This window comes from Stigmatopora argus, chromosome 10 (assembly GCF_051989625.1).
Source record: "Stigmatopora argus isolate UIUO_Sarg chromosome 10, RoL_Sarg_1.0, whole genome shotgun sequence".
In the NCBI taxonomy this organism is placed as follows: Eukaryota; Metazoa; Chordata; class Actinopteri; order Syngnathiformes; family Syngnathidae; genus Stigmatopora; species Stigmatopora argus.
In genome coordinates, this window is record NC_135396.1 from 5,829,006 (window position 1) to 5,851,381 (window position 22,376).

The window sequence follows — 22,376 nt, forward strand, 5'->3', positions numbered from 1 at the left end:
TAAGGGTTTTTTCTTAAAAAAACGACAGTATAGTAAGGCTTTTTTAAAATTAAAAAACGACATAGTATAGTCAGGCTTTTTTTCTAAAAATACGACCATGTATAGTAAGGCTTTTTCTCCTAAAAAACGACCATGTATAGTAAGGCTTTTTTCCTTAAAAAAAACAACAACATAGTATAGTAAGGCTTTTTTTCAACAACAACAAAAAACCGAACGTGTATAGAAAAGTAAGGCTTTTTTATTTAAAAAAATGACCATGTTTAGTAAGGCATTTTTACATGAAAAAATACCATGTACAGTCAGGGAATTTTTTACAGACAAAAACGACCATTTATACTATAAAATGTTAGCCCAAACAGCAGATATTTTAGATGATTTTTAATGTCTAAGACTTAGACATTAAAAATCATCTAAAATATCTGCTGTTTGGGCTAACATTTTAAGACTCACTCGGCAGATTGCATCCTTACCTGACAATTACACCAGTGCTGCAAAACACAAGAAATCCAAGTCTTTTTTATCCTGTTTTATGTTTCCCCAGTGAATCTGATACCAATTTACCTGTTTGGTAGTTGCCCTTATTCTAAAGTGGATCCTTTTTTTTTTAATTTCTCAAAAATCAAATGTTAAAGAGTGTATGAATACTTTTCTGTCATTTACCAGTACACTAACAAAAAAATCTAAATTTTAACTCAAATTGATTTAGATTTAGTAAACAGCTAGTTATCCAATTAGTCCAATTAATCCATTTAGTAAACAACAAGTTATCCAATCCAACTACAGTTGTACCTCTACTAACAAATGCATCTACATACGGAATTTTCAAGTTACGAAACGGTTACGCGAGCATGTTAGGACTACTTCTGAATAAAAAGGTATTTTTTTCTTAATTATACGTATATTGAAATATCACGGCCATATACTGAATACTTGCATATATATTACATATTGTTCCTTTAAAGTGAGTTGATGGTCATTCCAGAATTAGGTAAAGGTCTGTCCAGAGTGTTAGGAAGGGGATCTGACCAACATTCTATGCATTTCATTCAGGAGATATGGCCTTTCCACCAAGGTCAGGAGATTAGAGTTATTTGGGTTAGCAGTTCGCACAGTTGGACAGCCCGGTGGATGAGTGGCCTCAGGCCCGAAGTCAGCTGGGATAGTCTCCAGCACCCCCCGTGACCATAGTGAGGATAAAATCGGTTCAGAAAATGAGATGAGATGGTTAAGGTCTATTTTCCATCAGAAAGGCAATTAGTAACTGTAAAATGCTCTTTACTCAAAGTTTCACACTTGCATTTATATTACGTATCTGCTGGCAAAATGTGGGCTCTCCATCGTTCTAATTCTTTTAATGTTTAGCTGGTGCTTTGGTGATTAAAACTGAAAGCCAATCAACACAACAACATGTGCGCCACAAACTAGGCTCAGGGGGCTTGCCCTTGGACTTTAGTAATACATTTCTAGGGGTTCATGCCTTGTTGAAAAGAGAAATTGGGATGAAACTTTTCATTTTCCCCCATATCCTGCACCCTGTGAGGTATTGCTTCACAAGATAATTTCTCCCATTGCTTCTACCTCATAGATTCAATGAAGAAGTCCAGGATTTTCACCACACCACCAACAATCCCCCCAAAAGAATAACGAGTAAAACAAATGACTGTGTTTTGCTGTGACGCTGACTCCAACAATCTGATGTTGAACATTTCCCCCCCTAGCAACGTCCATGAAAAGTGTCAGCAACCAGGGAGATGGGAAAGGACTGTATTGTTTGTAATTGTAATAAACTGTAGTAAAGAAAAAAAACGGGAGTGATAGATGGAGAATGCAGAGGGGTGTTGGGGAAGGTCTGTAATATATGCGGCCCTATTGTGGGGAATCAATGCACCGTGCGTTAATGGGGGCAGAGGGGGCCAATGAGGGTATTGAAAGGGTGTAGGGGCTATGACAAGGCGTCCAAAAAAAACCCACTCATGGACACTCGGTGTCTACCGGATCTATATCTGAGCTTTTTAAAGTACTTTTAAAGACCATATCTATGTTATTTGTACTTTCTGGGGAGGAGGCTATAGATACGTGTGTATTTGGACAAAAGCTTCTCGTGGGAATCGTCACTTGGTGGTGAAAAACCACGCGTGTCTGGTTCACATTGTGACTACCCTGCAACAAGTGTGAAGAGACTGTCAGCAAGAGGTAAGATGTTTTTTCTTTATTTGTATGCATCTGTTAGAATATTAAAAGTTGTTGTGGCACAACTTCATTTTCTATTTAAATGCAAGCCCAGTGATGACCTAGAAAGTGCTTTTCTATTCCATCTCGACTTTGTTGCAAAGGAGGAAGTATTCTAATTACAACAAACCTGGAGTGCAAGGCTTGTCCACTCCAATCAGTTGGGACAGCTTTGCCAAGTGGAGAGTGCCCAGGGTTCACTTTTTCGGGGGGTGCCAGGCTTTGTTTTGGCCTGAAAACACAAGCCACGAGAACAATAGTATTGTATTGGAATAAAAATGACAAAGAACAATAGGGACCCGAGGACAAGCAAAGCTGAGAAAAGTGAAAGAATTCTACAGTTAGTAGGTTATGGGGGCTAAGGGGTGGGCACAGGTCACAGAAACCAGCCACCACTGTAATAGTTTTTCATAACGTTATCTGATTTAATCATTATATTTGTATACTTGTATAATGTATATAACAATAAAAGCAATCGATTCAATCCAACATTAAAAACAAGAATGCAAACGTAGTGTTGTAATGTTGTTATACTGTAACTTTCTTGCAGGTACTATGTGACGTGGTAACTTTTTGTCGAAGCCATGATGTCACAGAGACGAAAACGAGTTTGGACAGACGACGATGGAGGTGTACACTGGTTTGTCTTGGCTTACCTTCTCTTCCTGGTTTCGCCATGCACGTGCTTCCTCCCCAACTTTTGGTCGCGGGTGTTGACGCTGTCTTGGGATTCCTACACACACCAATACATCACTGAGCAAGCCATCCTTAATATCACCCTAGAAACTCTACGACAAGATCATGGGAATCGTGCTGAGGAAGAGGTCCACCTAAGCATTCTTTGTATTTAGGTGAAAGAAAGAAAAAACGTACCATATTAGGTGTATTTATATTTGGCTTCCTTTCAGATCAGGCTTGGACGAGCTTTCTGGAGGGCCGTGGGGGAGGTGGTCCACTCCAATGCAGAAATGGACTTTCTTAGCTCCACTAGGTCCGACCCAGTGTATCACTTTGATTCCGAGCGTGTGGACAGCTCCGTGGCAATGCTACGGAAGTTCTGGGCTCATACGCTTTTGTCAGTGCGGGCCAGTGAGCATCAAAGTGCTCGTCACAGCTTGGGCCAGCTATTTCACTCCCTGCAGGTACACAATAATATTCATTTCGAATACTATATAGAGAATAATGTTGGACTTTGATTTTTCTTGTTAACACAGGATTTCTACAGTCACAGTAACTGGGTGGAGATGGGTCAACACTCTATTTATCTTCATCTGTTGCAGCCGGACGAGCCAGCCATACCTGTAGCGGAAGGTAAGGCAGACCCTTATTGACACAATTACCCAGAGCTATAAATGTTTAATATTTCTGTTCAGATAACACAGTGGCTAAAGAAAACAATCAATTTCCTCTACACAGGTGACACCCCCACCTGCATGGAGTGCTTTAGCATCACCTGTCGAAACAACCTCCTCCCAAGACTGACAAGTGCACAAAAGGACTCCCAGCTACTCACTACTGGCTACTTCAGCACTTTTCCCCCAAAGCCTGAAGGTATTTATGAGAAGGAAAACAACCGCCAAAACTTTTAAAACTAATTTACATCTTTTGTTGGCCAGGCAAATGCAGTCACGGAGGCATGCTGGACAGCAGCCGCTCCATGGGGGCCAAAGGGGGCATCAACAAAGACAGTACATCACCTCTCTTCTCCCCTCATCATTTTCTCCACGTAGAAGCAGCCACCCTCGCCTCTGAAGCCACGCTGACTGTACTGAGAGACCTGAGGGACACAGTGGGTCACAAGACCTTCCTCAGGTGCATTTTTCGACATTTATGAGTTGTAAACATTAGTCAGTGAGGGTCTCAATTTAGTATCTAACACAGGCTAAAAAGAAAAACACTGAGAATCAGCAGACCATTTACACGATGCGATATATAAACTCAAACCATCCCACAATCAAAGTTGTCATCTGCATCTACAGACTTTTCAGCGTGATGCAGGCGCCCTCTTTGGTTTTCGTTATGGACACAACAGGGAGTATGTTTGAGGAAATCACTGCAGCTCGATTACGGGCTCACTCCATCATCCAGAAGCGAGCCACTCTCCCTGGACAGTCTGGAAGCTTCGTACTTGTCCCCTTTCATGACCCCGGTCAGTGCGCATAACAAATGCTGTCCATGTAGAAAGGTTTTTAGGACTCCACCCCAAAATCTTGTTGGAAAATATTCCTAAGATATCAAGTGACTGCACTTTAGGAAAAGCAGTGTGAGACAACACTGATTTATTGCTGCAATTCAGCCATTGTTTGTTAAAATGTTAAAGAATTAAAAGGAAACACTGGCAAAACCAATTAGCAACAAATGTGCCTTGTCTGTCTATTACCTGTAAATTGTCTAAAATATTTGATTTTTGCTTTGCATTGCCACTGCTACGTACAGAAGTTGGCCCAGTGTATGAGACTGATGACCCGAACCAGTTTATGGAACACATGGAGAACCTGATGGCACTAGGAGGAGGAGATGAACCAGAGATGTGCTTCACTGCCATTCAAGTAGTTTTTGTCTGTTTGTGCAGGGCTGTTTTTGTGTGCATGGACTCATTTTTGTGTGTTTGCAGCTGGCCCTAACTCACAGCCCGCCACTATCCGAGATTTTTGTGTTCACCGACGCCTCACCCAAAGATGCCCACTTGTTTGATGTGCTTAAGGCATTAGCACTTACAAAACAGAGCAAGGTAAGATTCACGAGTTGTCACTTTTTCCTCAAAAACAAAAAAAGGTTTAGTCAATAATAAAAAATAATAATATGTGATTGGCCAGCAACTGATCCATGGTGTACCCTGCCTAATGTGCATATAGTTAGCTGGGGTAGGCTCCAGCACCCTGGCAACTTTCGTGAGGATAATAATAATGATACAAGTACATTACCGCTGTGAGACAAACGTAAACTGATTTGTCCCACAGGTGACATTTCTCCTAACAGAAGACCCCAACTACAGCGCAGAAAGGATAACAAGGAGAAAGTCAGAAAGGAGGAAGAGGAGAGTACCTTTGCCCCCTGATCGCTTCTCCCTCTATACGACGCTTTCGTCCTTATCCGGAGGACTTACGATATTCACCAGCAACTCTGACATCCACAGCGTCTCGTCTATAGTGGAGGACAACACAGCAGCGGAGAAGGTAAGACAGCACTTAGTGCAATCAACCAACACATTGCAACATCTTAAATCTCTCATTCTTTAAATTAAAAAAAGCTAATTTATACCTATGTCCTCCTAAGCGTAATATAATGACCTCTTCTTTACCAGGTGACTCTCCTCCATGTCGAGGCAGACCAAGAGCAGAAGTCCTTTCACTCCTTCCGAGTCGACAGCTCCGTTAAAGACGTTACAGTACATATCACTGGCCTTCTCAGCCAGTGCGTCCTTATTGATCCTTCAGGTAAACCAAAGAAAAACATGAAACGCATGTATTGGCAGATCTGTCACACATCATTGGACATTTTGCAATTTTTTTCTCCCACCAGGCCGAACTCAGTCACTTCTGAGTGAAAAAGGCTCTCTCGCTACTTTGGAGGCCTTCAGTGGTCTGTACCGCGTCCGTCTCCTCTCTCCAATCCAGCCGGGCCAGTGGAGCCTGGAAGCCACTGCAGAAGGGCATGTCGCATTCAGCATAATAGGTATTATATCAGTTCAAGATAAAAGCTGGTTAAAATGAATCAAATGTGACTGGTTTTAAATCCCTCAGCTGAAAGCAGCGTGGATTTCCTGTATTATTTTGCTACTGTAACCAACGAGACTCATCCTGGATTGGCCAGAGTAGAGGGTAGCCCTGTAGCAGGTGAGTTTTTGTACTTTTGTACCTATTTATATATACACAGGTGCCATTTTTTGACAGTTTTTTTTTCTTTTTAATTTATTGCTTTTTTTGTACATTTTTTTCAAGTTATAATTTTCTGCAATTATTTGGTATGTACTATTTTGAAGATGTTTTTATCACTCATGGCTTTTTAAAGTAGCATTTTAAAATAGTTTTATATTATTCAAACAATTAAATTCCCATCACAAAATATGTGTGGGCAACAATAGTAGTATAGTTGGAGGTCAGATGGAGCTCAAACTTTATTTATGAAAGGGTTGATGCCCATGTGTACACTCTTATCTTTTAGGTGTTCCTACCTTTCTTGTACTAGCTGTGACAGGCCTGTCTCCTCACCATGAAGGAGTCTCGTTTAGTCATGTGACCCTGTTGGGGACAGAAGGGGAGAGCCTCAAGAAGGTGTTGCTCAACTCCTCCTCGACTTACTCAAGTCCCACCACCGAGGATTTGATCGGCTGGGTGGACTTCATTCCCAGAGCTCCCTTTTGTGTCCGCCTTACGGGTCGAGACGGCGGCGGAAACAAATTGGAAAGGGTCGCCCCAGAATTGGTGCAGCCCACTTATGTTCAGATTCAGGTAAACAAGTGCCCACGAATGCTTTGCCTAATAGACTGGGGTGGGCAAACATTTTCGGAAGGCCCGTATTTGATTTTTTTCTTTTGAATTCATAGGCTGGACTAGTGGTAGATAAGGGGAAAATTGTGTATGTGGCAATGAGTGAGTAAGACTTATTTCATTTTAAAATTAGTATTTAGTTGAATTGAAATCAACAATTGTTAATTAAAAATATTATAATATTGTTAAACACACCATTAAAAAGTATTATTTTAATCATGGAATAGCTTATTTGCATTGTCATTTTATACTTAATCGTTAAATGCTACTGTTACTTCTACATTTTAAAATAATAACCAAAGAGGCCAAGATTTATTTAATTTGTATGTGATTTTGACAAGATAATCAATATTTTAATTTTTCTTTTTATATTTGGGTTGAATTGAGTACCTAAATTGACATTTTTACTAGTAAAATCAGTGCCTTGGTTTGATTAAAGTTGTGTAACGCTTATTTACTACGAGGCTGTCGTAATTCACTCATATAAAATGTTACACTCTCTCTTTCAGGTTCTATCTACCCCTCCTCTGGTACCTGGTCACAGCACCACCGTGGAATTCACCATCCTCAACCATGGCCCAGACCGACTCTTCAGCATGATGGCTGAGGATGATTCTGGATATCTGCACACAAGAGGACCACACAGGTAAAGTTATTTCATTAAGAAGAAAATGGGACAACAAAAAGGGAAGATGGATGGATTACACTTTGCAATTCTGCCCAATTAGGTTCTACGTCTCTGCGCACAATATTTTCCATAGCCAAGTGGGTCTTAACACACCTTCTACAGCTAAAGATGGAGCCACTGTCACCCTGACGCTGTCAGTGCAAGCTCTCGACTCTACGGACACAAACTATGCTGTGGCCTACCTAACAGTTGTCCCACCCGTGAGTTTCGTCTTATAATGTTTTATTATATTTATCCTGCTACTCACTCCTTTTGGTCGCTTTGTCTTCTAATGACATATTGGGCCACCTTGCATTGTATCTCACCTCTCTTTCAGGAGCGCGATATGTCTCCTCCGGTCTGCTCAGCCACCCGAGTTTCTTCTTTGTGTCCTGCCATTTGCAACGAGTCCACCTGGAGCGTGTCTCTGGCTCTGTCGGACAACGGGCGCTCCGGCCTGGCTGCTCTCCAACTGCGACAAGGACAAGGCACTTTGACTTTACTTCCACCGCTAGAAGGGGACAAATTAGATGAGGATCATACTAATCGCTACGCCGAGGCCACCTTAGTGAAAGGAGACCCCCCTTTTAATGTGTCCGAGTCATCGGAGCCCTTGTGGGCGAATTACACATCAAGCTGCTGCTCAGTTAGTGCTGAGCTCCTGGTGTGGGATACAGCTGGAAATATGAAGCGCTGTCATTTTGCATCTGCTCAGCAAAGGCAGCTGAGCAATACAAGGACAGAATACAGTGGAGGTGGATTTGTGAAACCGACTACTACTTTCTCTTTATTGGTTTTGCTTCTTCTATGCTTTGAGCAACTTTCTTAAAGTTTTTTTGTCTGTAAGAATTCCAAAAGGAGAACTGAAAATCCACTAAATAAAGTGATTTTATTCTTTTATTAATGGAATAGCCCATTTATTTTGCCCCATGGTGCAAAAGTGATGATGCAAATGAACTGCACTAATGTAGTGGCACACGTGAATGAGTTAACAAAGACTTGCTTGTGTTGTGTTGCAGATTATTGACATTTCAACTGTAGACTGGTTAACTGATTTCTTGGTTGCTCATTAGATGAAACCCAATGCAAAGCTGGAAAGTCAGTGCAGTGTAAGCAGTGGAAGGAAAGCTAGGATTCAAGTTAAACTTCACGAGAATGTGCTGCGAAAAACGAGTCTTACAAGCAGGTAGAGATGGACTTCAGGAGAGAGGACACTGGGGGAGCAAATTGGAGTTTCTTCTGGCTGTTGCTGGTAACATTGTGGGATTGGGCAATGTGTGGAGGTTTCCATACTTGTGCTACAAAAATGGCGGAGGTAATTAAAGCAAATGTGCGAATCAGCTTTCCTTGCAAAGGCTGTAAACTGAAACACAAGAACATGTAAAAAAAATTCAGGTGCATTCTTGGTGCCATATGTGGTGTTTGCGGTGACATGCGGTGTACCACTCTTCCTTTTGGAGACGACCATAGGGCAGCACACGCAAGAGGGGGGCATCAGCTGCTGGAGAAAGATATGCCCACTGGCAGAAGGTTTGAAACATCCTATCATGTTACGCCTTCCCTTCTGAAATTAAACAAAACAAATAAACCTCTTTATCTTATTCAGTCATCTTTCCCTTTCTGAGAGGCAAATATAACCTTACACAAACAGATAAAAAGGAACATTGAACATCTTGAATGTGTGATGTTTTTCAGGTATTGGCTACGGGGGGCAGCTAATTATGCTGTATAGCTGCATGACCTACATCATCATTTTGTCTTGGGCGCTATTCTATTTTATATTATCCTTCAACTATACGTTGCCCTGGAGTACATGTGACAACTACTGGAACACGGGTGAGGTCCAACACACATCACAAGGTGTCAGTGTGGACTTCTAGGCAAGGAACCCCAATGCCTTAACCACCTCTTTATATGGGATTGCAGGATTGGGTCAGGCGCATGTCCCAATGATCTGATACTATAGCCGTCTTTAAGAATGTATTCTTCAATGTACCTTACTGTAAATACCTGTCATTCTTGCAGTAGATTGTGTTGATGTCACAACAATTGCAACAAGGAACCATACCAACCACACCAAGGAAACCTTGGCAGCAACAGAATTCTGGGAGTAAGGATGCTTATACAGTGACATATATAAACGTGTGCGCATAAAATCTTTGCGTGCCACTCTAACGTATGTTCTCTTTGGTCTCAAAGGTTTGGGTTCCCTAAGAATGCCATGTTGCTTATTCTGTTGTAGGCGTCGAGTGTTGAAACTCTCAGGTGGTATCGAGGATATTGGTAGCATCAGGTGGGAGCTGCTTCTGTGCCTCGTGGCTATGTGGGTGATTTGTTACTTCTGCATTTGGAAAGGAGTCAAATCCACTGGAAAGGTGACATCCATTAGACTACAACAAATACTATGGTAAAAATACAAAACGTTGTATTTCAATGGCCTGACACCTTTTGTTCAGGTGGTGTATTTCACAGCTACTTTTCCTTATGTGATGCTCCTCGTTCTATTAATCCGAGGACTCACTCTTCCGGGAGCCAGGCAAGGAGTGGAATTCTACCTTCTGCCTGAGCTGTCACGGCTTTCGGACCCTCAAGTAGGACAGAATTTCATGCTTAGACAAAATGTTCAGTGGTCATGTGCATCATTTCAAACAGGTGTGGTTAGAGGCCGGCTCGCAGATCTTGTTCTCATATAGCGTTGGAGTGGGAACATTGACTGTACTCGGGAGTTACAACACCCAAAGCAACAACTGCTACAAGTAAGTGGCAAGTAGCTAACATAAAAAAATACTAAATAAAACACTCACGCTTAAATGCCACAAGGGAAGGAGCACTTGGATTGGTCAAGGTGGTCAGTGATTGTAGAAGTGTAGCCAGCTTCAATAGACACAGATGTATAACCTGCATGGAAAAACATGTTATTGATTCAACAAATCAGCAATTTTTTTTTTATGTGATTATCACATATGTAATCAAATAAAAAATGAAACAGAAATAAAACCAAACAACAACAAAAATGACAATTAAAAAAATAAATACTATTGTTTTTCCCCTGCAGCTATCTAGTCTCGAAATTTTAAATAATCATTCATTCAGTTCCCCAAATGTCTAGAAAAGCCCCTAATAAGTGACGTAATGCCAACCAGATCAGTTATTTCTTGTTCTGCATTATATATGAAAAAAATTCAAAAACTGACAAACTGATTTAGTGCTTATCTCAGTATGACTATCTTATTTATTTGAACACGAATTGGACTGAAACAAACATTGTATGTGTCTGTTTCAGGGACTGTCTTTGGTTGTGTTTATTGAACAGTTGTACTAGTGTGGTCGCTGGCTTTGCCGTCTTCTCAGTCCTCGGATTCATGGCTAAGCAGCTAGGTGTTCCTATCGCAGAAGTGGCCGAGTCAGGTATATGCTAATAAATCTATATTTGTGCAAAAATGCACACATCTAAACTATGTCTCACACGTTTTAAAACAGATAACTTGCAAGGGTGTACAATACTTTGCATGCAAAGGATCTCGTAGTTGCTAAATATGTTTCTGTTGTTGCCCAAATTACTTACAATGGATAATTTACTGTGACAAACCAGAAGACAACACTAATGTGCCAAAGCATATTGGCAGAGAAACACTGTTGTAAAGGATTATCCCTAATATACCTCATGTTCAGACTCAAGGGGTTCCATGCATTGCAAGCACTTGGCACCATGACATGAAACGTTTGACCGCAGTTTGATGCCAGGCTTGGTAGTCACTGAACATATACATAAATTTAAAAACCAGAAATGAAAAAAGTGAGGCCCAACTATAAACTCTTCTGCCTAGACTTTAATCCCCTAAAACAGGAGTGGCCAAGTCCGGTCCTCGAGAGCCCCTATCCAGTCTGTTTTCCATGTGTCCCTCCTCTACCACACCCAAATCAAATGCTCAACTCATCAGCAAGCTGTCCAGAAGCTTCATACCGATCCCAATTATTTGATTCAGGTGTCTTGATGGAGGGTACATGGAAAACAGACTGGATAGGGGCTTTGGAGGACCGGAGTTGACCACCCCTGCCCAAAAATAATTGGAAGGTTACACAATGGGGGAACGCTGTTTCCAGGTCCAGGCTTGGCATTCATCGCGTACCCTCAGGCAGTTGCAATGATGCCTTTGCCTCAAGTGTGGTCAATCTGCTTCTTCATCCTGATCATCCTCCTTGGGCTGGACACACAGGTTAGACATGTGATCCCTCAGCCACATGCGGTGTCGTGGGAAAACGTACATTGAGGTTCGTTTTTTTTCCCTTGAAAGTGACCATGTGGCTCTTCTCACCGCAGTTTGTTGGTATGGAGGCAGTGATGACATCCTTCTCGGACATTTTCCCAACAGTGATGCGACGGGCCGGCAGGCGAGAACGTTTCCTTCTGCTTTATTGTCTCATGTGTTTCCTCTTGCAGCTCGTCATGATGACTGAGGTTCGAATATTTTCCTAACCACAAGTTTGTGGTCTCGCACAAAGTAACAACACTTCTACCATTCGTGCTTGTGTTGATACTCAAGCTAAAAGGTGCTCCGGACAATCTTATTCTCTGGATACCCATTAATAGAACTAACTCTTAGTCACCTGACTCTGAAGATCGTCCCAATCCGATACTTCGATACATTATCGAGTACTTTATACCTGCTCTACCTAATATTATGGCAAATAGATATCAATAATGGATTCTCCTTTATGTCATGCTCAGGGAGGAATGTACATCTTCCAGATTTTTGACTACTATGCCTGCAATGGAGCCTGTGTCCTCTTTCTATGCGTGTTTGAAAGCTTGGCAGCAGGGTGGATATTTGGTAGGTTGTTGAGATTTTAGTCCCCATCCGGTAAGCCTTTGTGAAAGCCTTTAATATCATGTATGATTCAATGTGTTTTGTTAAAAAATGATTTTGGAGCTCATCAGAGAAGAGTCATGGACTTAAACTATAGCAACTCCTCGAGATGGTCCAAGTGAATAATGATCACATTGGTATCTCACTAACATTTTCGATGCACCTGTCATGTATTGACAAGTATTATAGTGGTGGTAATGTGGACTCATTAAGAAGATTACACTTCTTCTTGAAGGTGCAGAGCGGCTATTTGGCATCATAGCAGACATGACCGGTGAGCGTGCCAATCCATTCTTTAAAGTCTGCTGGCTTTACCTGACACCCTTAGTTTCATTGGTAAGTGGGACAAGCTGGAATATGTCTCTAAAGATACACCTGAAAACTTCTAGTTCTGACTTTCAAAATGGGCCAATTCATTCAGAGATTGAGGGAAATTGATTTTTGTTACAATAAATTGTTAGCGTTGTGTCTTAACCTTGCACCTACGACCCCATGTGCTCATTTGGTGTTCTGGGGGATTTGAAGATAAACAGAGAAAAAAAACCTGCAGGGTAGGCTGGTTGAACACCCTAATTTGGCTTATAGGTATGAGTGTGCGCGTGAATCATTGTCCGTCCCCTTGTGCCCTTCAATTGCTGGCCCCCCGATTCAGGGTGTCCCATTAGCTAGCTGCAATTGGCTCCAGGACCCCCCATAACGCTTGGGAGGATAAGCAGTTCAGAAAATGAATGGATATTTTATTTTTACTTTTTTTATCCAGGGCTCGGTCATATATTCTCTCATTGAGTACACACCTCTGACATTCAACCGCTGGTATGTGTACCCCTCCTGGGCCTACGTAATGGGCTGGATTATGGCCCTCTCCTCCATCCTGATGGTGCCCGGCTGGGCGCTGTACAAACTGAGTACTGCCACCGGAAACCTCAGTCAGGTGAGTCGGGTGTAAAAATAAACAGTATATTGCAAACCAGAAAATATTTTCATGTTGCATGATGACAATGTCAGTTGCATCTATTTTAGCGTCTCTGTCAATTGTCACGCCCTGAGCCTCGCGGTGGATTGCCGGACAAGAAAATAAAGCGAGACAGAGCCTTGCAAGACATCACTGAGGAAGATCTTGAATGATTAGAATTGTTTTAGTTGGACTTCTAGCCAAATAAAACTATATCATGCAGAAGTTATTTTCTTTCTTATCTCTGTGATTAAAATGGAGAGGTGTTTTACATTTCCTCATAAGTGTTACTAGAGATGAATCGATAGTGTAAAAAATTAAACAGAGCAGTTAAAAAACAGTTATAAAAGGAAGTACTCGAGACAAAAAAGTCATTAGATACACAAATGCATACTAATACTAGATATTAATGGCACCAATTGATTGAAAATGAACTAGCATCAGATGGATTGTTTTCTTGGGTCAAGGTTAAAATTGAAACGTGCAAATTAAGCAATGGAAAAAGACAGTCTTAAAGCCCTAATTCCTTGTTGACATGTTAAAAACAACTATGTTTACCTATAAGTGAGTCAGTTGTTTGAAAAGATAAATACCAATCAAAAATAATGTTGACTATATGGTAACCAGGAGATCGAGATTGTAGCCAGGCTTCAATTTATATACCACAAGCTGCTTGTTTAGAACCAAAAGACAGTTGTTGCGCTATAAAAAAAAATCTTTTGAAGAATGGGTTAGGCAGGCATACTCATCGATAATCCTTCCAAATGTCCAAAGCTTGAGTTTACACACTTAGAGAAGGTAAATAAATTCAATCACTCATCTATTAGGATCCGACAGCCGTTTCTGGCCACCACAAAACAAATTCAACTCTACGATGCAATGTTTGGGCAAACTTTGCATGAGAATGTTAACATAAAACATCCACCCATCCATAAATTGTGCTTTATCTATTCTACTATAATCCTTATAAAGTGTGATTCATGGATGGATGCGTGGGTGTGGGTGTGTGTGCACCTGGAAACTCGCTGCTGGAAATTCTTGTGAAAAAGATATTTGTAAATGATGTGGAAAGGCGTAATATCTTACAACTAAATTGAGTCAGTTGAAGACAGCTGTGAAAAAATAACGCAACAAATGTTTCCTTCAACAGAGATTTAGCTAAAACCTGGCCTACAACGAGTATAAGTTTGACACGTGATTTAAATGTTCTAACTTGATGGATGCATTGCATTTGGATGGAGGGATGCAGGTTTGGCGTTCATCGCTTACCCTCTGGCAGTGGCCATGATGGTGTCCAATCAGTTTGACTAAAAACAAATGTTAACTACATTTAGCTAGGTATGACTGAAAAAGCAACAATTCACTTTAGTTAAGAGTAACTTTCCAGTTATTGGATTTCATTGGGTAGGGTGCTCGGTTTCAATTTAGGGGTGATTATTGCTTTTTTTTTTTTACACACAGAACAAATTGTTCTGTTTTGGTTGTGTAGGTGTTGCACAAAAACATGCGCACACATACAGCGTGCATGCGTGTTAATGCAATGTGTGGCACAGGGGTTGGCGGGCGGGGCCCACGCTAGTCGCCAGAACACTGAAGAATATAGAAAGAGGAGAATACCCCTATTTAGGGAGTTTTTCACTTTTGCAGTAGATTATATATACACTTTTCAGAAAAGTGTTAGCACTACCATAACAATTATATTAATTATATTGTCCCCTATGTTTCAACTGCTTTGTTTTTAAAAATGACTTTTCCATTAAAAAAATGTTTGAGGTTTGGCATGCGGCAACCTGTGAAGATTTTGTCTTTTAAGTTGAATTTTTTAGAATGTTTCCTAACATAATTCTGTAGAATTTCGCACTTGTTAAACCCACTTATATTTTACCTCAAAATTCCAAAGAAAAACCAAAATCTGGCATTTTTCCATATTTCCCAGTTTGGCCAGTCTTTCTTACAGTTTACGATCTTACCAAACAATTGTAAAGCCAGTTTGGCCAGTCTATCTTACAGTTTACGATCTTATCAAACAATTGTAAAACCAGTTTGGCCACATGGCGCGACATGAAGAAACAACTATTAAGCCGACTGGCCAGTCTATCCCACATTGGGTACGGGGTATCGGCACCAAACTGATAGATCTGTAAAACAACTTCAGGAGCAGGTTAAGAAAGAGGGAGATCAATTTCAAGGAGATAAGTTTATTACCAGACTACAGGATGGGGAGAGCTCGAACGGCTGCGAACACACAGCCTGTTCGCCGCGAATCTCTCCGAACGAACAGTTTGTGCATCTATTTATATGTGAAAACATGATGCTACACAGAGAAGATAACAGAAACAGGGTGTGGGCTGATACGCCCAAACAACTGTAGAGCTGATGTCTCAACATGGACTCGACATTTTTCATTACTCACACCAAACTGATAAAACATTAACAAAGAATTGCAAATAGTGAGTCACCATATCTTACAAATAGTCCCACCCCGATTGGACGCCGGTGCTCAAACGCAGCAAGAGCTTCACCGGGTGCCCAGGCAGAACGGCGACAGTCTTTTCCCCACTTTTAATTGGACCTCTCGAACACCACCATAGCAATAAAGAAGAGGGTCATGTTCAGAAGGTTGTCGCGACAATCCAACACGGACAAGCCTGTTCTGGACTCGCAGGTGAGCCTTGGCCTTAGTGTGAGTGTTCCGTTCGAGTACGAGTGTGTTTCCTGAGCGGAGTCCGAACGTTCTGTACCAACGAGTTTCGGACCCAGGGGTGCGGTCTGGAATTTTTGTGGGTGTGGTGGTGCCTGCCGGGTAAAAAAAAAAGACTACCCTTGATTATTTTTAGGACATCATGTTCCAAAACCTCAGTCGGGTTTAAATATATGTAAACGCATGGTAGCTGAAAATCATTGTGTGTGTGTATATGTGTGTGTATATATATATATATATATATATATATATATATATATATATATATATATATATATATATATATATATATATAAATCCAAACCTACCTTGTATGAGTTTCTTTAGTTCAGTTTTCTCTTCCACTCATGCTTGTAGGTTAAGAAATTCACTATAACGTCTGTTGACCATGTGATAGGCCACTGGTTGTGCTGTAGATGGACTTTCAAAACCTGATGCGTCCCCATCCTCTGAGTTTGGATTGATATGCCCAAGGTTCTCACAGCTCATTGCTGTCTCATACTGGAAGAAAAAAAAATCAACATAGTGATTGTGTTCTATATCAGGGTTGGGCAAACTTTTCGGCTCGGGGGCCACATTGACTTTAAAAATTTGACAGACGGGCCGGGTCAGCACAAGATACGATACATATAAAAAACTGCATCCGTTAACAGTACATATGAAACATAAACAGAAAAAAAGGACTAAAGTATTAACATACTCATCACTCATCTGGGATTTATGGAGAGCTTTCTTGGTTTTCATCAGACTAAAGGTCTGTTCACACATATGTAGAGCCAAATGGATGTTTGGAAATTTGTGATGCGAAGGTTTTGAATAATGATTGGTCAATCGAGGCTACTTAGTGGCTCAAAACTGAATGGAGGCAATGGGAAGTGCAATGCAATGGGTTAATGACAGTCAAATCATTTGCGCTCCCAATTGGTTCAAGAACCAAAAGGTAGCCCACTTGCTTGGTTTATTGAAGGAAGGCTACTTTCAGGACAGCGAGGCCAAATAAAAACCTATGGTAAATGGAAACTGGAAACTGGAAACAAAAACTAAAACCACACTCAGGAAGTCTTCCACAAGATGGGGAACTTCTGCAGACTGTGACCGAGGTAGAGAATATGCAGAGTCCCTCTTCTAAGCTCTTCCGCACAGTTCCTCAGTAGTCTGGAGCTGAAGACAACAGTAGCAGAGTAGGGCACCTCGACTCCGTTGCTGGTAAGCGCCAACAGCTCTTCCATCTTATCCCACGATGGAATGGTTGGCCAGAAGCGTTGCCTCTTCTCCCGGCACTTTTGTCCAGCTCCGAATCCCCGGCAGCACCGAGGTGTTGCTCCTTCCGCTGCGTATTGTAACAGCTAGTCCCATGTGTGTGACAGCGTAGGCATGGCTGAATGGTTCCAAAAAAAGAAGTAGCCGAAAGAAGCCAGGCTAACAGAACAAGGAAAGTTGTAAAAACATTAAAGTAAAAAGTAAAGTAAAAAGGAATGTATTAAGAAATATTAAAATGTAATTTAAAAAAGATAGAAGGGCTGTAAATCACGAAAAACATAAGAGTCTACAGAGCTACTTCCACTGGCTCCCGTGTGAACGGCGCCATCTTGGAATATAACCTCACTAATCTTATTAATTCAGTGTGATTGACTCTTGAGATGGTGTGGTGACATTTTTCAGGAACACCTTTGAAGTCGCAAGGTCTCCCATTTATATACGCATTTTCATACAGATCCATCATCTAGGTTTTTAAGGTTGCCTTCTTTTAGAGTTTATGTTAAGATGTAAGCGCAGGAGGTGAACTTGGTCATGAATAGGTGGGCAACATCTTGTGAGACTGTACCTTTGTTAAAGGTGAGTTAAATATAAACTGAATTGTTTGGCTTGTGAGTTAAGAGTGGCTTATGAACTTATTGTCATTTATTTTTGTTATTTACCCCGAAACTAAATATGATTGTATTTACAGGCTTCACTTTCCGCTGACCATATCAAAACAACTGGACGGTGGAGTTCCATTTGCAAGATGATCACTCACATTTCACTGTGGACATTTTGTAAGTACTCTAAATAATAAATAAGTGTATATTTACATTTTAAACTTAAATTATTTGCAAAATTGTTTACATCTAAGTCGTTAGTTACACACACGATACCTTAATCCTTTCTCAAAGCTTTAAAATGTAAATATAATTCTTTTTGGTTGCAGTTTTCACTGCATTACCTTCAACAAAAATTGACATTCTCTGCATCAGTTCCTTTAGTTCTGGTGGGAGTGGCGGTGTTTGTAGTGAATGGGAACACTGGAGACACCCTGTTTGATTGCCTTCACGACAAAGACTACAACGAGCTGCTAGATATTGTGGAGAGAGGACTCCCTGCCACAACGAATCCTAAACATGTTGCAATTATTGGTGGGGGCATGGCAGGACTAACTGCTGCTACGTATTTGAAAGATGCCGGCCATGAGGTAAAGTGAGCGAGCTCTTTTGACCAAAAGACGTTGGGAGAATACTGACGATGACCTGATGCACTTTAAGGTCACTATAATAGAAGCTAGTGACCGGATAGGAGGACGTGTTGAGACCTTCAGGAACTTCAAAGAAGGCTGGTATGCAGAGATGGGTGCCATGAGGATCCCCAGCTTTCATAAGTGAGTGCTGACATTTTTTACAGTTTTTGATTCTCCTTGGTGCTTGTTCATAATGCTCATGCATGTTTTAGTATGTATTTATAATTTCAATTGACATTATAGTTATCAAACCTTGGATTTTACTATTTTGAGACAAGCTGTAAACATAGAACATTGTATATTTACTTACACAGGATTACCTATTTGGGTTTGGGAAAAAATGCACTCCTAGCTCTGCAACAAGATCACTTTTTGTTGTTGTTGTTGTACACTTAATAACAAAGATCACCAAAACATGAGGGTGAAAAAAGCAGAGGAGGGGGATAGAGGAAATGTTGTTGTTGAAATCAGGAACAAAAAGTGATAGCTTTTTTGTAGATATTCATATGATGTGTTCTTTTTTTTATCACTCTAACATAGTGTATTTTTCTCCAGGATTTTACACGCTGTTATCTCCAGATTCAATGTTAAGTTAAATCCTTTCAACCAAAGTGACCCGAACACCTTCTATTTGCTACGTGGAAAACTTCATAAATTCTCTTCAGTGGAGAACAACCCTGATGTGTTTAACTACACAGTAGATAAAAGTGAAAGGGGGAAGACAGCTGCACAACTCTTCAATGAGGCACTGTGGAAGGTTTGTAGGGTCTCCAAGCTTTATGGAAGTTAATTTTGCAGTTATTATTATTATTATTACTATTATTTGGCAGTGATCTATTGGAGTCTGATGTGGGGTGATAACTCTCCACTCCAGCACAAGCCTAACACCAAAAAAAAGCTAACCCCAACACTTGAACTTCATGTCTTTCTACATTAGTGCATTTAAATGTAGTATTTAAACTTTCTTATTTTCTATTGATACATTGTGTTTACAACGTGTTTTAAAGTGGCAATGTTACAATCTTTGCGCAGGTAAAAGAAGATCTGAAGACAATGGGCTGCAAAGCAATGTTGGAAAAGTATAACACCTATTCAGTCCAAGTGAGGAATATGTACTGGTTGTGAATTTAAACAAAGTTTTGAATGCAATGACTCCTATTATGATTACATTGTTATTTTAAATATTTGTCAATAGGATTACTTGGTGAAAGAGACTAATCTGAGTCAGGGTGCATTTCGGATGCTCGGAGACATCCTAAATGAATACAGCTTTCTTTACACATCCATGGTGGAAACTTTGTATCTTAAGACGGACATCAATGACAACACTACGTAAGAAAATATTTCATATCTAATTGCAATATTTTACGTATATCCAAATGTAAAGATTATTTTTTAAACACCGCAAACCTGACTTTTGATCATTAGCAGGGCATCACAAATATTCTTCTTGCTTTTTTTTTTTACTCTGGATGCTTTTGCAGGTATTCTGAAGTGACTGGTGGCTTTGACCTCCTCCCAACAACTGTCCACAATAAGCTAAATGCTACAAGCTTCCTCAACTCCAAAGTCAAACTCATCAACCAAGTCGGAGGCAAAAATGTGATAGTCACATACCAGGACCAGCGTACGCCAGGTTCTTTGACCAACCTGACGGCGGACTATGCTATAGTCACTACCACGGCCAAGGCTGCACTCTTCATTGACTTCCAGCCGCCGCTTTCCAACGACAAAATGGAAGCCCTGCGCACAGTTCACTACACCAGCTCAACTAAAGTCATCCTCAGTTTTCGGGAACGCTTTTGGGAGAAAGAGGGTATCTTTGGAGGAAGGAGCATTACAGATCAACTGCCTCGCTTCATCTATTACCCCAGCCATGCTTTTCCAGGAACAGATGCTGGGGCCCTGCTCGCATCATACACGTCCTCTGATGACTCCACCCTCTTTCAAGGTGTGAGCGATGCGGAGCTGATGGATGCAGTCCTGGACGACTTGGTTAAGATCCACGGCGAGGATATCAGGTCTTCATTTACTGGCGGAGTGGTGAAGAAGTGGGGCTCAGACCCCTACAGCCTGGGAGCTTTTGCCCTTTTCACACCATATCAGCGCCCTTTTGCTGAAGAACTCTTCCAGAGTGAGGGACGTGTGCACTTTGCAGGAGAGCACACAGCCCGACCTCACGCCTGGATAGAAACTGCCATGAAATCTGCTCTCAGAGCAGCCAAAAATATTAATAGTCTAAAAATTTAAAGGAAAAGATAATATTTTTGTGCATTCCAGCTGAAATTTTCTTTGAAAAATATATAGGAAAAACTCAAAATATCAGTTTTTTTGTGGAGACAAATGTAAATTAAAATCAGTATTTCCCAAAAGGGACGGCAGACAAGACAATACTGCGCTTTTCAAAATTATTTGTATTAAGATTTTTTTGGGGGGTTGAAAAAAATGCTGGTTTGCTTTTCATAGATTATTTGTATTATCTTACTATGAAAACTCTGTGATTAAAATAAAGAAAGTGCCATGACTCTGGAGATTATTTAAATTTCGGAAATGATTTACCGCTTGGCTGGTTGCTCATTATAGAATTTGAAATGAAAATTCAGTGTACAGATTGAACTGTAACACCCAAAGTTTTGTTGTGTGTGTGTGCGTGCTACAAAGACGTCAGCGGTAAGCCAAACGCTACCTTCTGAAATTTCTAAAATAAGAGGAATGTTTTCAACTGTTTGATGTTTCATTGAAGTCATACGATTATGGAGTGGTGTTTTACTTTTCCTCACAAGTGTTCCTAGAGAGGTCTCGATAGTGTCATGTACAAAAATTAAACAGAGCAGTTAAAAAAGTTAGAAAAGGAAGTACCCGCTGAGATAAAAAAGTCATTAGATACACTAATACATACTAATACTAGATATTAATGCCACCAATTGATTGAAAATGAACTAGCATCAGATGGATTGTTTTCTTGGGTCTAGGTTAAAATTGAAAGCAAGTGAAAAAGACAGTCTTAAAGCCATAATAAAACAACTATGTTTACCTATAAGTGAGTAAGTTGTTTGAAAAGATAAATACCAATCAAAAATAATGTTGACTATATGGTAACCATGAGATCGAGATTGTTTTCAGGCTTCAATTTATATACTACAAGCTGCTTGTTGAGAACCAAAAGACAGTTGTTGCGCTATAGAAAAATTCTCTTTTGAAAAATGGGTTAGGCAGGCATTGATAATCCTTCCAAATGTCCAAAGCTTGAGTTTACACACTTAGAGAAGGTAAAAAATTTCAATCACTCGTCTATTAGGATCTGACAGCCGTTTCTGGCCACCACAAAAAAATTCAACTCTACGATGCACGGTTTGGACAAACTTTGCATGAGAATATTAACATAAAACATCCACCCATCCATAAATTGTGCTTTATCTATTGTACTATAATCCTTATAAAGCGTGATTCATGGATGGATGTGTGGATAGGTGTGTGTGCACCTGGAAACTCGCTGGTGGAAATTCTTCCGAAAATGATACAGTGGTACCTCGAGATACGAGCTTAATCCGTTCCGGGACTGAGCTCGTATGACAAGATTCTCGTAACTCGAGCGGAAGTTTCCCATTGAAATGAATGGGAAAAAAATTAATTCATTCCAACTCTCTGAAAAAAACACCAAAAACAGGATATTGGATTGAAAAAAATGTTTTCTTTCTTATAATTCGCCATATATTGACAAAGTAATAAATAACGAGTGGTTTGATAGTAATAATGTGTTTAATAGGAGTAAAATTAGACACATTTCGCGGAGGGTAGAGACAGCAGCATACGCGGGGGGGGAGGGCTGTTTGGGCGGGCTTTATCCACGGCAACAATGCACTCGTAAACGAACAAACAAATTTAAATTAACTTGGATAACTATATACAGACACTCAACGTTTAATGTAACTTCAAACAAAACTAAATTCTAAATTTGTTGTAATCTTTTTTACCTTA

At 40.5% G+C, this 22,376-nt stretch overlaps 3 protein-coding genes and 1 long non-coding RNA gene across 20 annotated transcripts in view; 3 read left to right on the forward strand and 1 right to left on the reverse strand.

Moving 5' to 3' along the window:
* The window catches only part of vwa7 (von Willebrand factor A domain containing 7), a 30,167-nt gene extending 21,881 nt beyond the window's left edge, over positions 1-8,286 (forward strand). For 16 of the 17 annotated variants that reach the window (XM_077611447.1, XM_077611446.1, XM_077611445.1 and 13 more), the window contains 17 exons: positions 2,066-2,193; positions 2,780-3,053; positions 3,138-3,371; positions 3,444-3,540; positions 3,646-3,780; positions 3,846-4,041; positions 4,209-4,378; positions 4,666-4,778; positions 4,844-4,960; positions 5,190-5,405; positions 5,534-5,666; positions 5,752-5,904; positions 5,973-6,065; positions 6,394-6,680; positions 7,229-7,365; positions 7,448-7,607; positions 7,724-8,286. In XM_077611447.1, coding sequence (XP_077467573.1) covers positions 2,814-3,053; positions 3,138-3,371; positions 3,444-3,540; positions 3,646-3,780; positions 3,846-4,041; positions 4,209-4,378; positions 4,666-4,778; positions 4,844-4,960; positions 5,190-5,405; positions 5,534-5,666; positions 5,752-5,904; positions 5,973-6,065; positions 6,394-6,680; positions 7,229-7,365; positions 7,448-7,607; positions 7,724-8,215 — 2,973 coding nt within the window. In that variant the 5' untranslated portion in view covers positions 2,066-2,193; positions 2,780-2,813 and the 3' untranslated portion in view covers positions 8,216-8,286. Of the gene's footprint in view, positions 1-2,065; positions 2,194-2,779; positions 3,054-3,137; positions 3,372-3,443; positions 3,541-3,645; positions 3,781-3,845; positions 4,042-4,208; positions 4,379-4,665; positions 4,779-4,843; positions 4,961-5,189; positions 5,406-5,533; positions 5,667-5,751; positions 5,905-5,972; positions 6,066-6,393; positions 6,681-7,228; positions 7,366-7,447; positions 7,608-7,723 lie in introns of those variants that run through there. The other variant, XM_077611448.1, reaches the window with a different exon arrangement.
* On the reverse strand, positions 2,298-3,619 carry LOC144083521 (uncharacterized). The gene is made up of 3 exons (XR_013303570.1): positions 3,103-3,619; positions 2,886-2,962; positions 2,298-2,461 (listed from the first exon to the last, which is right to left on the reverse strand). It is a non-coding gene; the product is annotated as an uncharacterized LOC144083521 (long non-coding RNA).
* A 196-nt stretch (positions 8,287-8,482) lies between the features above and the next one.
* LOC144083635 (sodium- and chloride-dependent GABA transporter 2-like) lies at positions 8,483-13,379 on the forward strand. The gene is made up of 14 exons (XM_077611620.1): positions 8,483-8,701; positions 8,782-8,916; positions 9,082-9,222; positions 9,412-9,496; positions 9,629-9,761; positions 9,843-9,977; positions 10,039-10,142; positions 10,670-10,794; positions 11,491-11,603; positions 11,708-11,845; positions 12,116-12,218; positions 12,490-12,590; positions 13,015-13,185; positions 13,275-13,379. Exons 1-14 carry the CDS (start codon positions 8,542-8,544, stop codon positions 13,377-13,379), a joined length of 1,749 nt encoding a protein of 582 aa, XP_077467746.1. The 5' UTR covers positions 8,483-8,541.
* Positions 13,380-17,912: 4,533 nt separating this feature from the next.
* LOC144083683 (L-amino-acid oxidase-like) lies at positions 17,913-20,648 on the forward strand. The gene is made up of 7 exons (XM_077611691.1): positions 17,913-17,943; positions 18,142-18,356; positions 18,427-18,539; positions 18,954-19,155; positions 19,431-19,499; positions 19,594-19,730; positions 19,883-20,648. The coding sequence occupies exons 1-7, from the start codon at positions 17,913-17,915 to the stop codon at positions 20,646-20,648; spliced, it is 1,533 nt and encodes a 510-aa protein (XP_077467817.1).
* The last annotated feature ends 1,728 nt before the right edge of the window (positions 20,649-22,376 follow it).